This window comes from Perca fluviatilis, chromosome 21, assembly GCF_010015445.1.
Source record: "Perca fluviatilis chromosome 21, GENO_Pfluv_1.0, whole genome shotgun sequence".
NCBI classification, from domain to species: domain Eukaryota; kingdom Metazoa; phylum Chordata; class Actinopteri; order Perciformes; family Percidae; genus Perca; species Perca fluviatilis.
The window spans coordinates 5,664,602-5,680,527 of record NC_053132.1 but is presented as its reverse complement, the minus strand read 5'-3'; the positions used below and the strand labels follow the sequence as shown (position 1 = coordinate 5,680,527).

At 41.1% G+C, this 15,926-nt stretch overlaps 1 protein-coding gene across 4 annotated transcripts in view; it reads right to left on the bottom strand.

Moving 5' to 3' along the window:
• LOC120550763 (corticotropin-releasing factor receptor 1-like) overlaps positions 1-15,926 on the bottom strand; it is a 96,562-nt gene that overhangs the window by 7,369 nt on the left and 73,267 nt on the right. For all 4 annotated transcript variants that reach the window (XR_005637777.1, XM_039787563.1, XM_039787562.1 and 1 more), the window contains 4 exons: positions 12,824-12,896; positions 1,344-1,429; positions 1,064-1,199; positions 82-123 (listed from right to left, as the gene is read on the bottom strand). Coding sequence is in view for 3 of the 4 variants with exons in the window: in XM_039787563.1 (XP_039643497.1) it covers positions 82-123; positions 1,064-1,199; positions 1,344-1,429; positions 12,824-12,896 (337 nt within the window). In the remaining variant the exon portion in view is untranslated. The remainder of the gene's footprint in view (positions 1-81; positions 124-1,063; positions 1,200-1,343; positions 1,430-12,823; positions 12,897-15,926) is intronic.

Here is a 15,926-nt window from a genome sequence, read left to right as displayed (position 1 = left end):
AAGACAGTTATTATAATAAGTGTTTGAGGCGGGGGGGGGGCATAAAATGTTTGATCAATAGGCGGATGTGAATCTGCTTACCTCGCTGTTTAGGAAGCAGTAAAACACCGACACAAAGAAGCCCTGTGTGGAGAGGAGGAGGGAGATAAAAAAAGAGGAACAAAACATGAGAGGGCAAACAAAAAAAGGAGGCCATTCAAAACATCAATGCCCTGATCCGGTTTTGATCACATGCACAGCAGCTTATCACACACACACACACACACACACACACACACACACACACACACACACACACACACACACACACACACACACACACACACACACACACACACACACACACACACACACACACACGTTACATTCAATCATCTCCTCTGCTGACACTCATTCCAATTACTGTGCCTTTGTCTACAGAAATACAGTACAGGCCAAAAGTTTGGACACACCTTCTCATTCAATGCGTTTCCTTTTTATTTTCATGACTATTTACATTGTAGATTCTCACTGAAGGCATCAAAACTATGAATGAACACATATGGAATTATGTACTTAACAAAAAAGTGTGAAATAACTGAAAACATGTCTTATATTTTAGATTCTTCAAAGTAGCCACCCTTTGCTTTTTTATTAATAAGGGAAAAGAATTCCACTAATTAACCCTGACAAAGCACACCTGTGAAGGTAAAACCATTTCAGGTGACTACCTCATGAAGCTCATTGAGAGAACACCAAGGGTTTGCAGAGTTATCAAAAAAAGCAAAGGGTGGCTACTTTGAAGAATCTAAAATATAAGACATGTTTTCAGTTATTTCACACTATTTTGTTAAGTACATAATTCCATATGTGTTCATTCATAGTTTTGATGCCTTCAGTGAGAATCTACAATGTAAATAGTCATGAAAATAAAGAAACACATTGAATGAGAAGGTGTGTCTAAACTTTTGGCCTGTACTGTACATCCACACAAAAGATGATTTTATACTTCACGTTTGTCCCCCAAAGCATCCACAAGCTTATTTATTTATTTTTTTTATTTTATTTGCCGGATAAATCGTACCTGGAAAGACTCCAAGAAAGAGTTGAAATATATGAAGACGATTTGGGAGATCTCATCTTCCCCCGGGTTGACGAAGAACAGCATGTAGGTGATTCCCAGGAGAGGAAGAAGTACCAGTGTGGCCTTCACAGCTTTCCTGCAGGTGATCACACAACCATGACAGAAAGACGGTTGTCTACAGGCACAGTCTCTTCACCACACTCCACCGATCAAGTAGAAACATTATTCAAGGTGTGTGCGTGGAGGTACAGCTGCATGCAGCAGGCTGCGCTGAACGTACCTGTACTGGATTGTCTCTGATGTGGTGGAGGCTCGCAGTTTGGTCATCAGGATCCTCACGATGTTGAAGAGGAAAATGAAATTAATCTGTCGGGAGAAATCAAACGCAGCGATGTGAATGTGAGGCTCTTTATGAAGTCGTTATAGTCAGGGCTTTAAATGAACTTTTTTTGATCACCAACCAACACAGGTAGTAGATTTTAAAAGTTACCAGCCAATCAGATTTCCCACTAGCCACGTTTGCTTGTTTTTCCTGACGAACTTTACTTTAAATTCTGCTCCTCTGGTTTGTTTGGCTCCGGTCTGTTTGTCTTCTCCATTTCAGCATAGCTTGTAATCGATTAACACGCACGGTATAGGCACTAGGCACGCATTCTTCTGTCCGAGCCTGGCCCGCTAACGACAGAGCAGTAACCGGACCCGACCCGAGCCCGACACAGTTAAAATCTCATTTTTTTCTCTCATACTAATGACACGTGTACGTTTGTTTGTGTGGAAAGCTTTTATTAAGCAACTGTAAGAAGGCATTCGGAAATGTCAAAAGATGAGCGCATCAGTGTACGTTAACACAGGCCCAATCATATACCTACATAATAAGCGGTTTTAAATGTAAAATGTTCAACGCCTTATCACGCTGATGTGACGGAGCCCGACCCGAAACCGAACATCATTTCTAAATATCTGTCCGAACCCAGCCCGGCCTGTCGGGGTCTCGTCGGTATCCATCCTCTAATAGGCACGTAGCTAACGGTTGTCTGACGCGTCACGACTTAGTGTTCATGGGAAATGTAGGATTAGTACGCCAAAAGATTATTTTTATTGTCTTTTTTTAATTTGTCAATTTAAAGCCCTGGTTATAGTGTCTGTTAACGTCAGAGAAAGGCTGCTCAGAGGTCGCAGTTATCCACGTCTAAAGCAAACAGTGGTGCACAAAAGTCATTGCAGCAATATGAAGATAGTTTATACATGGAGGTTTTAAATATTCAGAAATAAAGCAACCTGCTCGAAACCAGTAAAATTAATTTTAAGATTTATATGCGGCATTCACCCTCACATTTTCGAAACCATTTTTAGCATATGGAGTGGTGGAATGTAACTTACATTTCCTTAAGTACAATTTTGAGGTACTTGTACTTTACTTGAGTATTTTATTTTTTGCTACTTTATACTTCTACTCCACAACAATTCAGAAGCAAATTAGTTTGCAAAATAGTTTTTTCTTACTTTACTTACAACTAACTATGGCACTGTGTCCATTAAAATATCCATTAAAATAGCCGTATTACTTGTTTTTGGGTGTGTTCATCTTAAACTGTGACCCTCTCACTGTGTTTTCACTTCAGCAAAGTTAATTGGAACATTTTAGCCGCCTAAAAATGTCTTGTTCAGTGTTCAGTAGCACATTGCCAACCAACAGCAGCTAGCTAGCCCTAGCGTTAGCTGGTAAGTTATGAGAAAGTCTGCCGATTATCTGTACCGTCGTACATGCAGGTGAATGACGGCAGTACCCTAAAAGGTCCGCGTTTACTCACCGGCAAAACTCTGCTGGATGACTCGCGTCAGCCGGTTGAAAATCGGCAACTTAGCAGTTAGCTTAGCGCAACTCCATTGAAAACATAAACAACACTGGCTTAGATGCGTCATCCTCCTCATCTCTGCCCTCTTGTCCAACTATTGTCACTTCTGGCTCCAAAAACCAAGATGGCCACAGCCAAAAATGCAAACTCATGGCTTCAAAACGGCAGTCCACAAACAAATAGATGACATCACTGATGCTATGGAGTCTGTGGATACAACTTTATTGATCCCTGGGGGGAAATTCACAAGCTGCCCAGTAAGTAGATACATTTAGCTGCACCTTTACCAGCTCTAAGTGATAAGTGCTGAAGGCATTATGCATTCATAATTATAATCCAATACTATCATTTACATTATACTGAAATTGACCATTCAGCATTATGAGTACTTTTACTTTGGTACTTTTTGAAAATTTTAAAGGCAATACTTCAGATTCGATTTGTTTTAGACGCGTGATAAATGACCAAATGTCCAGTGTTTCCAATAACAACTCAATGTATTTCTTATAGTTTGTAATGAAACAGAAAACAGCCACTTCACTCTTTTTATTCTACTTTCCACTCATAGATAAAAAAAGAAGAAAAAAAAACGTAACATACATCTACCACAAGGCACGGTTTGCTTCTCCAGTAATGCAGCACCTGAGTGCATGCAGTTACCTCTTGATTATAATACCTTGTCTAATTGACAACGAACTACTGCCCCAAGTGGCGGGAAGTTCAAACCAAACAAACAAAAAACATAAACCAAAATGGCTCTTACAGTCTTCTTTGGGGATTTGTTCACAATAGGAAAACATAAAATAATGCCTTATCCTTGGTAGAGACAGAGCGCTTTTAAGTCCCGCCCCCCACCGGAGGGGAAAACAACTCTCCGCTCTCCACTTGCATTGTGTGAAGGTGCCTCCTCGTCAATTTCGTCTGCTAGCAAATAACAGAAAACTGCCTAAAAGCTGCTGTGTGGTGATATTCATTGCAAACAATGTAATGAAACCATAACTTAAGTTTTTATAAGCTGCTGACCCAGTTTTTATAAAGACACAAGCGGATACAGACGTGAGGAATCGGCAGAGAGAATGGAGAGACGGGGGGATCCTGACGCTTAGCTGACAATATGCCTGGCGTCACGTGTGCTAGCTTAACTTACAGACATATAGTTAGCCTCACACTGTCATTTGGATATTTGACTTGGTAACAAAATGCTCACTGCAAACATAACGTCGGACATAACGTTAGCTTAGTGTCAGGACCCCACAGTCTCTCTGTGGATTCCTCACGTCTGTCTCCACTTTTGGCTTCATAAAAGCTCAGTGTTTTGGGCCGGCAGCTTATAAAAACTGAAGTTATGGGTTATTTACCCAAGAATGAATGTTACCACGCAGCAGCTTTAAGGCATTTTTCTGTTGTATGCTAGCAGACGAAATTGACGAGAAGACATGTGTTTTAAGGAGCCATGCTTGTAATTTCGTTCATACTTTACATATTTCTGTGTTTCGCTTAGGGCTGTCAGCATTAACGTGTTAATCGCGGTGCGCTTAAGGGCCGAGCATAACGCGTACATTTTTTTGTAATTGCATTAATCACATGCCGCCATTTTTTTATTTATTTTCATTTCACTCGGCTTCACATCGTGCCTAACAGGCTACTATTTGACCCTTTGCCGTACTTTGCCATACTTCCTCGTAACACATCCTGCTGCTGCAGGAATAGCAACGCGGATTTCGGTGCCTCATTCTGGTGCCACTGATATGCCTGCTTTTCTCTGTGATGCTCTGAAACAGACGTTACAGGCAACAGAAACATCGACAGCAGCTAACGTTAGCCTACATCTAGCTAGTAGCTGGATTAAACATGGTTTACAATGCTGATAGCTAACACTAAACGGTGCAAAGTTTGTCTGTATTAAACTGTATAGGATTCCGACACCGGGATGTGACAATCTGCAGCTGCTGTTGTCGGAAAAACACAGACGGTGCGTTCAATGAAACTGGTAACCTACAGCCTCGTTGTGCTGTTTTGACCATATGGCCTTAGCAGTAAACAAGCCGTTCTTTAATGTCGCCAACTGCTGTTTAGTACCCTTCTTTTTTTAACTTTCTTAAAAAGTATGGGTTCAGGCACCATTAAGGCACCGGTACCGTTTTAAAAGTACCGCTTTAGCACCGGTATCCAAACCAAACAATACCCAACCCTAATATTGACTCTAGATTAAAATGTGTGACTAGATTCATACATTTTTCTTTTGTTTACAGTAAATAAATAAATAATAAACAAATACAAATCTTAAAATCAAGTTCATAAAGTCACTTTCTTTGCATTCATTTGATTCCCAATCAATATACACTGGTAAGAATTGCTTTCCATTGTTAATATGTACTTAAAAACTGTTCTGAAATGCAAAATAATAGAATTTTAATCATGCGATAAAATATGCGATTAATCACGATTAACTATAGAAATTCAGCGATTAATCGTGATTAAAAAAGATTAATCGTTTGACAGCCCTAGTTTTGCTGAATGACTATAAAAAGGAATTTTGAATCTTCAATATTCTTTAACAATGCTAAAACCTGTTTCTTGGTTCTTCTTTTCCCACAATGTGACGGATGACAAAATAAATAGCTTGTGCAATAGGTGTGAATGATGTAACACGGGGAGCAAAAATAGCTGTAGGAATATTTTCCAGCCGCAGCTGACCTGACCTTGGCCCGAACAGATGCATGGCAATCTTTCAAGAACAATCTACCGGTCCTCACTAACCCAGTGCATTAGTGCTTATGTTAACACGTTAAATATGCTGTACAACACAGTGTAGCAGTACATCCCTTTGTTGCTGACGTTAACAGCCACCAGGGGTGACAGGCATGGAGAGTTCACCACCACAGCACCCTGATAGGAGATACCACAAATATTCTGGTGACCTGACGATGATCCTGCAGGATTGTGTGCTCGGCACGGAGATAAAGGCCTGAGAGGAGCAGCTATTATTGTAAGCCTGAAAAGGAATCCAGTAAAGGTAGCAGAGAGATGTTAAAGAAGGCAGACGTGTGCTTCAGGGGAAAGGGAGGTGAGAGAGTGAGACATTGTTTCTTGGAAGGATGACTTTTAACCCAAGAGAGAGAAGATAAGGGAACGTGCTGTTTCTTGCGAGGATGGGAAGGTCAGTCCGCCACTGGAGACCCAGCAGGGAGAAAATAGTCCAAACTGAGCAGAGAAACGGTCAAATCACCACAGCGAGGGGAGGTAGTGGTCAGAGTGGGAGGGCAGGCATGTGGATCATCAAATGTAGCAATAAAACAGTGTAGAAGTACTCCGCTAGAGGTAAAAATCCTGCATTCAAAGTTAAATTACAAAAGTATTAGCATCAAATTAGTTAAAGTAAAAGTACTCATTATGCAGAATTGCCCATTCCAGAACAACATTTGTTGTTTTATTTGGGTTTATTCGTATTATGGATCAACGGAAGTACATTTTTAGGATAATTCCCTCACCTTTCCGCTCTGTGTGTGCTGCTGCTCTCAAACTCTGCTCTCTTCAGGAAACAACAACCTTCGAGCTAGCGAGCTACATGCTGAAAATGGCAACCTTTGAAGAAAATTTGGATCGTGCGACAAAAACCTGGTTTAAAGTCAATGACGCAGCATTTCATTGTTATTTTAACAGCAAATTTGTAAAATGCTCCTAGGCTTATGCATAGCGCGCGCACACTATGCGTGTTACACACACAGGACGTGCAGCAGAAAACAAACATGCAAAAGATTACAAATAAAAATATTACGGTGCAAATCCTCCATCATAACAGCAATGCTCCGAGGTCCAAACGTGCCTGGCTTTTAAAGGGAATGGGAGATGATCTCTGATTGGTTGATTGCATGTTATGCCCCAAACACACCTCTGAATTAATGAAGACACTAAGTACAACCCTTTTGAACCAAGCGCCCGGCGCACGGACCCTTTTTTCCGCCGTCAAACTAGCAAAAGTGGATTTGGACACGCCCTAAACACAGCTGCGCCTTTGGTTTCTTTGCTTTTGCTTTTCTTACAGCTGTGGTGAGTTAGTGGGAATCTGAAGGGCGAGGAAGCGTGTTTTATTTTGTTTGTTTCATGATTTGGAGCCACCCGCAGCCCTTTCCTTTTGTTCCTCACCTCACTTGACTCCTTTATTGTTAGTTATTTTGTGTCCTACTGTGGAGCAGAGAGCTTGTAACTCTGTAATATTGACTTTCTCGCAACGCTAAACAGTAAAATGGAGAGTGCTTGCTTGACTACATCAGCAGTATGTCACTTCCCTTTTTCCTGGACACCTGCAGGGTTTGTAACATAAATATTGTATATCTGAGCAAACTCATATCTACCCCTTACACTTTATTGTTGTTACATTACCACCATATACAGTATATGTACATTTCTCTGCACTTAACTGCTATTTGCACTTCTGGTGAGATGCAAAACTGTTGTGTTGTTTCAGTAGTCTATTATTGATGAATTGATGTTTAAGCATCATTTTAAAGTTACAGTGTGTAGGTGGGGCTAATTTTAACTACTTCATATACTGCTGGGTAACTTAGGCTACATCTACACTACTACGTGTTGGTTTAAAAACGAGTATCTTTTGCTGCGTTTCCTCCTCACGTCCACACTACTCCGGCGTTTCCGAGACCCTAAAAAGGTGACCTTTGGAAACTCCGCTGTTGCTTTGTAGTCTGGATGGACACAAACGGAGAGATTTGGAAATGACGACACATGTCAGTCAGTCTCATCGGTTAGGTAGCTTACAGACCTTTCAGTAACAGTTCCACCTCGTCCTCGCTCCAAGATAATACATCCCTGCTCTTACTTTTCACCATTGTTGTTATTTGTCCAAAGTATTTTCAACTTACACATCCATGATTTCCAACCGCAGAGTAACATCAGACAATTTGCTTCCCGTTTACACCGGCCCGCACATGCCCAGTGTGTGTGAACGGTCATGTGATGTGTTTTGTCAAACGTGTTAATATGGACGGAGATTAGTTCTGCTAATGGAGCTAAAACTCTTCTGTGGAGGGAGATTGTTTTTGTCTCAACACGCCACTTAAAAAATCAAAACGGAGTAGATAGGATGCAGCGTGGTGGCCCAATGGTTAGCACTGTGGCCTCACAGCAAGAAGGTTCTGAGTTTGAATCCAGGTCGTTCTGGGCCTTTCTGTGTGGAGTTTGTATGTTCTCCCCATGACTGTGTGGGTTTCCTCCTGGCACTTTATCTTTTGGCTAAATGCAGTGGAGTAAAAATGACAATTTATTTCCCACTGAAATGTAGCACAAGTACCTCAAAATTTTACACAACTAACTACACAGTAAATGTACTTTCCACCACTGGGCCGAGGACAGCATTTTAGAAGCGCTGCCAGGAGGGAGTTACTGTAGTGCAGACGAGAGATGACTAAATCTTGTACAAGGAGCCGGCCTGAGTCCCCAGACAATCTCCAAAATCTGCAGGATCATTCAACATAAGCCGGGCTGGAGGGCTGAATGTCTGAGGCCCACAGACTGTTAGCAGAGTGAGGAGGAGTCACATCAACACAGCTCTGCTCTGAATACTGACGGGGAGTCCTGCAGGTGTTATATTGCAGTAAGTTAAAGTTTAGCGGGGTGGGGGGGGGGGGGGGGGCGGGGGGGGGGGGGCCCCCCCCCCCCGGGGTCATTATGATCAGGGTGGGAATTTTTGAAATGATTAGTTTAGACCCCCAACTTTTAACGTGTTTTTGTCAAAAACAAACAAGAAGATAGGGCTGCTCGATTTATGGAAAAAAACATAATCACGATTATGTTGGTTTAATATTAAAGTCATGCTTATTTAACATCCCATTTTAATTGTTTTTCTTCCATTAAGAACAAAAGACAAAATAAGAGTTTACATGCAAAACGTAATGTGCAAAATAATCGTTTCTCTTGATAACTTTGTTTTTGTGATCGTAAGAAGCCGAAATCCTAATCGTTATTAAAATTCCATTAAAGGTGCACTGTGAGTCCCTGCATGGTTTCAGCGTGATTTCATTTTTGTCTCAAATTGTAGGCATCTCTCCTTGATCCGCTAGCTGCCTGCCCCCCTGAACACACCGTGAAAAAGCCCGGTCTTCGGAGACAACGCAGGGGGGGGGGGGGTCGTAAACGTCAAACAAACACTAGGGGCACAGGCTGTGCACCAAAATACAACAAACACATTCCAGCCAATGACAGTTTGTCAGTTAGTCATGACAGTTACGGAAACATGTGGGGAGGGGCGAGCTTGCTCGGTTTTGTTTGGTATTTACTTGGAACGTCAACAGAAGTGAGGTCATGCAGGAACTCATGGTGCACCTTTAATTGCTCAGCCCTACAAGAGCATCGATCTTTTCACTCTGCTTTTGACTGTGTCAGCTCTGTGTCAGTGCTTCATTATCAAAACCATTCTGCTCACTTATTGAGAGATTGCCCAAATCAAAGAAACTCCAAACCAAATTTTCACTGCTACCTTTAAGCACGCACGCACGCACGCACATACCCCACCTTGGTTTTAGAGACAGAGAGGAGACGATGGTGGAAGGATCAATGTTTCTGTAAGATATTAATAACTAGGGGTGGGACAAAATATAGATACTGCAATATACTGTTGTTTTTCTTTTTTTCTTTTCTTAAGCATTTCCCCCTTTAATGACCAGGACAGCATGAAAGGGGAGAGAGAGAGAGAGAGAGAGGGGAAGACATGCAGGAACTCTGCCACAGGTCGGATTCGAAACCCGGGCCTCTACGTCGAGGAATAAACCTTTTTTATATGGGTGCGTGCTCTACTAACTCAGCTACCCAGGCGCCCATTTTGTTGTCCTCCTTCGTGCAATACGAGAATCAATACGCTGGTGCCAAATATCAATATTTTAATGAATAAAATGAGGCGCTCTAAATAGATTGCCCTGCTCCCAGCGCCGCTACTTCATTGCTCCTCAAGTTGGCGCTCAACACATGAATGAGGAAAACTTAAATTAACATAAATTAACGAGCCTAAGAGGAAGATGTTTTCAATGGGATTGCGGAAATCAGTTTGAGGAAAATAACCCATAGTTGCTCTATTGTTGTGTCATTTTAATTTACAGACTGAAAACCTTGTGCTGCAGAATTGGGCTGCTTTCTAACAGTTTGGACTTGCAGTGAATAAAGAGAGAAAACCGGCACTTAACCTTTTCACGGCATTTCGTATTCATAGTTCGACCGATGTATCATTATAGGATTGTCTAGCAATATATTAATTGTCACAGAATTGCTGTAACGTGACATTATTGGTTATCGTGAGCCATGTATAGTGTATCGTATCATGACGTACCCTGTGATTCCCACCCCAATAATAACTTGGGCTGCACGGAACTCTACTTTGCCACTTTCTGACCCGCCCCGAGCCCGTGAGAGTTTCCATTAAGCTGAACATGGCAGTGCTATTTATAGGAGTGTAAAAATGTGTGTGTGAACAAAGTCACCGGGATAACGTCGGCCTCGGGTCCTGGTGATTCTTAGGAGCAGTAGAAATGACTGGATACTGAATTGATGAATAGTTTGATAGAGAATGCAGAGAGGCACTCTGACTACAGTTGTCCTCTCCTTTTCACTAAACATTAAAGGTCCAGTGTGTAAGGTGTTTAGTTGTTCATTATCTAAATCTGTGTTGCCCGTTCACAAACTTGTCCTTTTTCATGAATATTTACCACCTCCATCAATTCCAAGTATTCCTAATGGCTTGAAATTTTACATTTGCATTTGCATGAACTGGGGTAGACGCTCCATATTCATGCTCCATCTTGAAATACGTTAGCCGGTAAGGGACATACAGGACATACTGCTCCACCTTTCATGTTTTCGCTGTCACATGATAAACTCACAGGTGCTGCTAACGCTGCTAACGGGTATCGTAGCTTCCCGGTCCCGACAAGTTTGAAGAAGGAAACATGGAGGACCACATGTATTCAAAATCAAAATTTCAGGAACAGGACTCTTATTCTTCTTCGCCCAGAAAAAGGAGATTGAAAAGAGCGTCATCAGAAAAAAGCGTGAAGGCTACCATAGCTGTAATACGTACTTTGAACTGTTTGGCGCGAGAGAGTTGATTGCGATATATGATCTCAACGCTAGATGGGAGAAATTCCTACATGTTTGACCTTTAAAGAAATTCATTTAGAAGAATTTGCATTTTCATGCAAGGATAAAGAGATCCTCAAGTTTAGATAAACAATGAGTGGTTAATATTAAAAAAGGCTCTGATTTAGTCATGGAATCAATTTTTGTACTTTTAGCTTTTTAATATCTCTGAATATGTGATATGGAACCAACCACTTCCTCTGGGTGACATTACAAAATGTACTCATCTTTTTCTCATGCTAGTATAGCAAGATAAAAGTATTAAACCACCTGTTAAAAGGCACCAGGGCATACAGGAAATGACATCTACTCTTTTAAAACATTCTGTGGGATCAGGGGTTAAAGTGGGCTAGAACGATCCGGAACGGCGTTCTGGCACCTTCGATTAATAAGTAAATCAATCTGATTGGCAGTTTCATACATCAGTGTTTCCTGTTCGTTTAAAATAACGCCAAATATCCATTCCAGTGTTTCCCCTATTCACTGCCGTGAGTCCATGAACAAGGCAACTGTCTGTGGTGAGTTCACATGTCTGTAATAAAAGGAGGACAGTCACATACTAGTCTCGCATTGCCAGACCTTACTCCACAGCGCTGTGGAGGAGGGTCTGGCTAGTCCACACAGCATTCCTGGATGGGAGAAAAACGTGCTCTGGTTTTATTTCTTTAAACCAATCACAATCGTCTTGGGCGGCGCTAAGTGCTGGACGGAGCCACGGTGCCTCTGCTAAATAGCCTCGGTAAGAAACTGGTTTTGGTGGAACGTGTACGTTCAAACGTTGTTTTAGTCGTGCAACAGAAAACGCAGATTGGACAGATGGTCTAGCTAGCTGTCTGGATTTACCCTGCAGAGATCTGAGGAGCAGTTAACCATAGTCCTCACAAATCCACCGGAGGTTAGAACGCAACAGAAAGACAGAGGAAGGTGACCGACATCTGGCCGAAATGAGGGCCATCCAGCAGAATGTCTGGCGGCACCGGAGCAATTCCCTAAATGAAACAATGTCTACGTAGACTAACATATCTGTAATAAAAGCAGGACGGTCGCGTACTATCTGGTAACGTCAGTTAAACAGGTGAAGATCACGTTGTCGGTAGCCTACCGGTTACAAACAGGCTCGGTAGCGAACGACATGGCATGCATGCAGTTATCACACCAGTCATAATTTCGTTTGAATGAAAATTCAACTCCTGGCTGTTTTGGAAGAAGGAAAGAATGAGATTTAAAGTTGAACTAGCTTTAAGAAACTTTAAAGTTTAAATTCCCCCACCTGCCAGATCCCACTTTAACCCCTGTGTGGGATGACCCCTAGACCACCTGTTTAGATTATTAAGATTGTACCACCCACATTCTCATTTGCTGTTCCACGCCCATGGTGACAACACACAGATCCACCTGATGAAATAATGAAATGAAGGAATGGAAAACGTCCCCTCAGGATATGGAAATAACCCAGTGTTAGAGATAAATCATAGTAGGAACAAACAGGACTGGACATATTCTTGGATTTCACTCTTGTTTTCCAAAAGGATTCCCATATTTCTTATTGTACAACGTGCCAGGCAGCAGAGATTTAAGCGTTACGCTCGACAGGTAAAGGGTTAGAACTTCTCATTTATCATTTCTAACATGAAGAATGTGTTGGGGTTTTAAACATTTCACGCCCGGCAGGCATTTTAAAGACGTAATAAAGACTAATTGTATCAGCGATTGATTGATGTAAAATGCTGCTACTGCAGGAGAAAAAAACACAGACTCTTACCACTAAGACAAGAATCATGGGACCTTGGTAGATGTAGTCCGTGTAAACGCCAGCTCGCTTCCCAAACCAGCACCTGAAATCAAAACAGAAATCATGCTTACTTCTTACAGGAAGTACTTATGTTGTCACTCATCCTTCTCTCTGAGTTCAGCAATTTGTGCTCAGATGTTTAGACACGTTTTTCAGTCAATCATTTTCTCTAAATATATATTATAAAACATTCATGATAATTCTTGATAGAGGTGAGAAATTCTTCCAAAGTTTTTTAAAACATTTAAACTCAAACCCCTTTAGATACCAAACTGTACCAATGTATTTCCCTTTATAATTGAGTCCTAAAAAGCTAATTTTCTCGAAATGAAAACATCTGACAGTGTAATGAGACTATTTCAAATAAAAATTATTCTGGAAATTAGCGTCTCTGTCTCGAAACAAGAAGGTATTATAAGGCAGGTTGCTGCACCGGGAATCAAGAAAAAAAGGAAGCTTATTTTAGATAATACTCGCTGACATATTAAATAAGATATGAAATATCTTCCTGTACTGGCTGATTTATTCACTTGGAAGTACATTACTGGACAAGGCTGGTGTTCTGTATTATTCATTTTGTCAACAAATTCTACAAAAAAAGACATGTCATGTAAACACTTTCTGACGTCTTTGGTTCCTACTGAAGACATACATCTTTAAAAAATGGTCACAAATTATAGTTTCATTTAAAAAAGGCTCAGTAATTTCCTAAAACAGCTACTCACTGTAGTTTTTAGCGTTTAACGTTACTAAAACACGGCTATATAGTGTATTTTTGGGGAATATTTTCAGTCCATATTAGGTGCTCTAGTGATATATGTGGCAGCAGGCCGGTGTGTGTAAGATTGGGCCATAATAAACTACAGTGCGGGCGCCCGGGTAGCTCAGTTGGTAGAGTGAGTGCCCATATATAAGGTTTACTCATCGATGCAGCGCGCCCCGGTTCGACTCCGACCTGTGGCCTGTTGCTGCATGTCTCCCCCCCTCCACAGCGCTCCTCCGCAGCGCTGTGGAGGAAGGTCTGGCAATGCGAGACTAACGACAATGGAGCTCTATGGCACAGAGGAAGAAGATAAAATCAGGCTGTGATACACACACAATGTTTGAATTAGATTTGTTAAGATATATAAAGTACAAAAAACTAAAATAACCGCCTCACAGTTGTATGCCTCCGCCAACCAGTCAAGTTGCAGTTCAAATCCGTGTCTGTCCAGACTCGTATAATAAAAGTAGTGAAGACTTTGAAGACATTTAATGAAAAGCAGGGGCGTAGCTGTAAATTCAGAAGTGATGGGGACAGACTGTTTGGGTGGATGATTTTAAATGAGACGATCCTCTCCCATTTGTCTCTCTAAATCATGGATTCCAAGTAGCCTACATTTTATTTATGATTGGTGGAAACAGACATTTCCATAAACCGTTCCATACAGTTTTACTGCCACATCTTGCCCAATGGGAGATCTGCTAACATTTTAACTGGCCACACTATAGCACAGGTATAGTATGTGGTACTAAGGTCAAGGACATTTTTCTGACATCTGAATACATTTGGCCGTAATAGCCCAAATTTGGGGGCCTCTGGCACATTCTAATGCCACTATTCCATCATAAACACTGATCCTAATTATTGCATATTTTAATGAGTTTTCCTCCCTATATTCTTTTGTATATATTTTTATTATTGACTATATTTGAGTCTATCAATCAACTGATGCAACCTGAGTAACGTGCACACTTATGGTGTGCGTTCAAATCAACTCAGACCTGTTGTAAGTGTGGGGGGATGGAGGGCCCCAGAGACACAGAAGATCTAAACAGTCAGCACAGCTTCAAGATTAGTGTCTCCAATTCAGTCTCCAACCAAATGTCTCCCGTTCTGTTCCTGAGCTATGACGTTGCATAATAATCAGAGCTGTATGAAGTAGAACTACTTCACTACTCTACTTAAGTACTAAAAGGCTGTATCTGTACTCTACTGGAGTATTATTTCTTTCTCCTACTTCCACTTTTACTTGAGTACATATTTTCGATGAGTTTAATACTTTTACTCCGATACATTTTTTATGTGCTGCATCGTTACTTGTTACTGTTGTGAATTCCTCACGCTAAGGAGACCGTGGAGGTTACAGTGTGTGGAGTTACGGCTACGTTAGTTATGTACGATAATTACGAGATCGCGTCGTGTTTGTTTTCATTATGGTTGCCCGTTTAGAAGTCAGAGACGATGTAAGTTTGCACTCTTTCTATTTAGTTATTGTTGCAGCAGATTAATCTATTCCTGAGTTGTTTCAGGTGCAATGAGTACTGTACTGTTAACCGTTTGACCCTGTGATGTGAAGCTGCTAGTTTATCTGGATGTTGTTAGCTTGCTAACTTTCCTGTTCATCACACATGTTACTAGCTAGTGTGTGATAAGTTTTTTGGGGCAATAATATGATATATTTAATATTTGTTAATTTCTTTGGCTACAGCCTTGGCTAAACATTTGACATAATATAAACAATATGATATTCAAACTTTTGACTGCTTTCTTTAATAACTAAATAACACAATACTTGTACTTTTACTTTCAGTACTTGAGTAGTACATTTTAAAATAAACTACTTGCAATACTTAAGTACAAAAAATGTTGAATACTTCTACTTAAGTGCACTTGTACTTTTACTCAAGTATGGGTCTCTAGTACTTTATACATGTCTGATAATAATGGCCAGGAAAAAAAGGTTTTTGCTAAAGGTTACGTTGTCATAGTGAAGATGACCTTTGACCTTTTGGATAAAAAGTGTCATCATTTTACCCGGTTAGACATTTGGGTGACATTTTGTCATAATTAGAGTAGGAACTCTTGATCACACAAATCAGTTCATCTTTAGGGCGCCTGGGTAGCTCACCTGGCAGAGCAGGTGCCCATATACAGAGGTTTACTCCTCGACGCAGCAGCCACGGGTTCGACTCCGACCTGCGGCCCTTTGCTGCATGTCATTCCCCCCTCTCTCTCTCCCCTTTCATGTCTTCAGCTGTCCTATATAAATAAAGGCCTAAAAAAATGCTGTTCATCTTTGAGTCTAAGTGG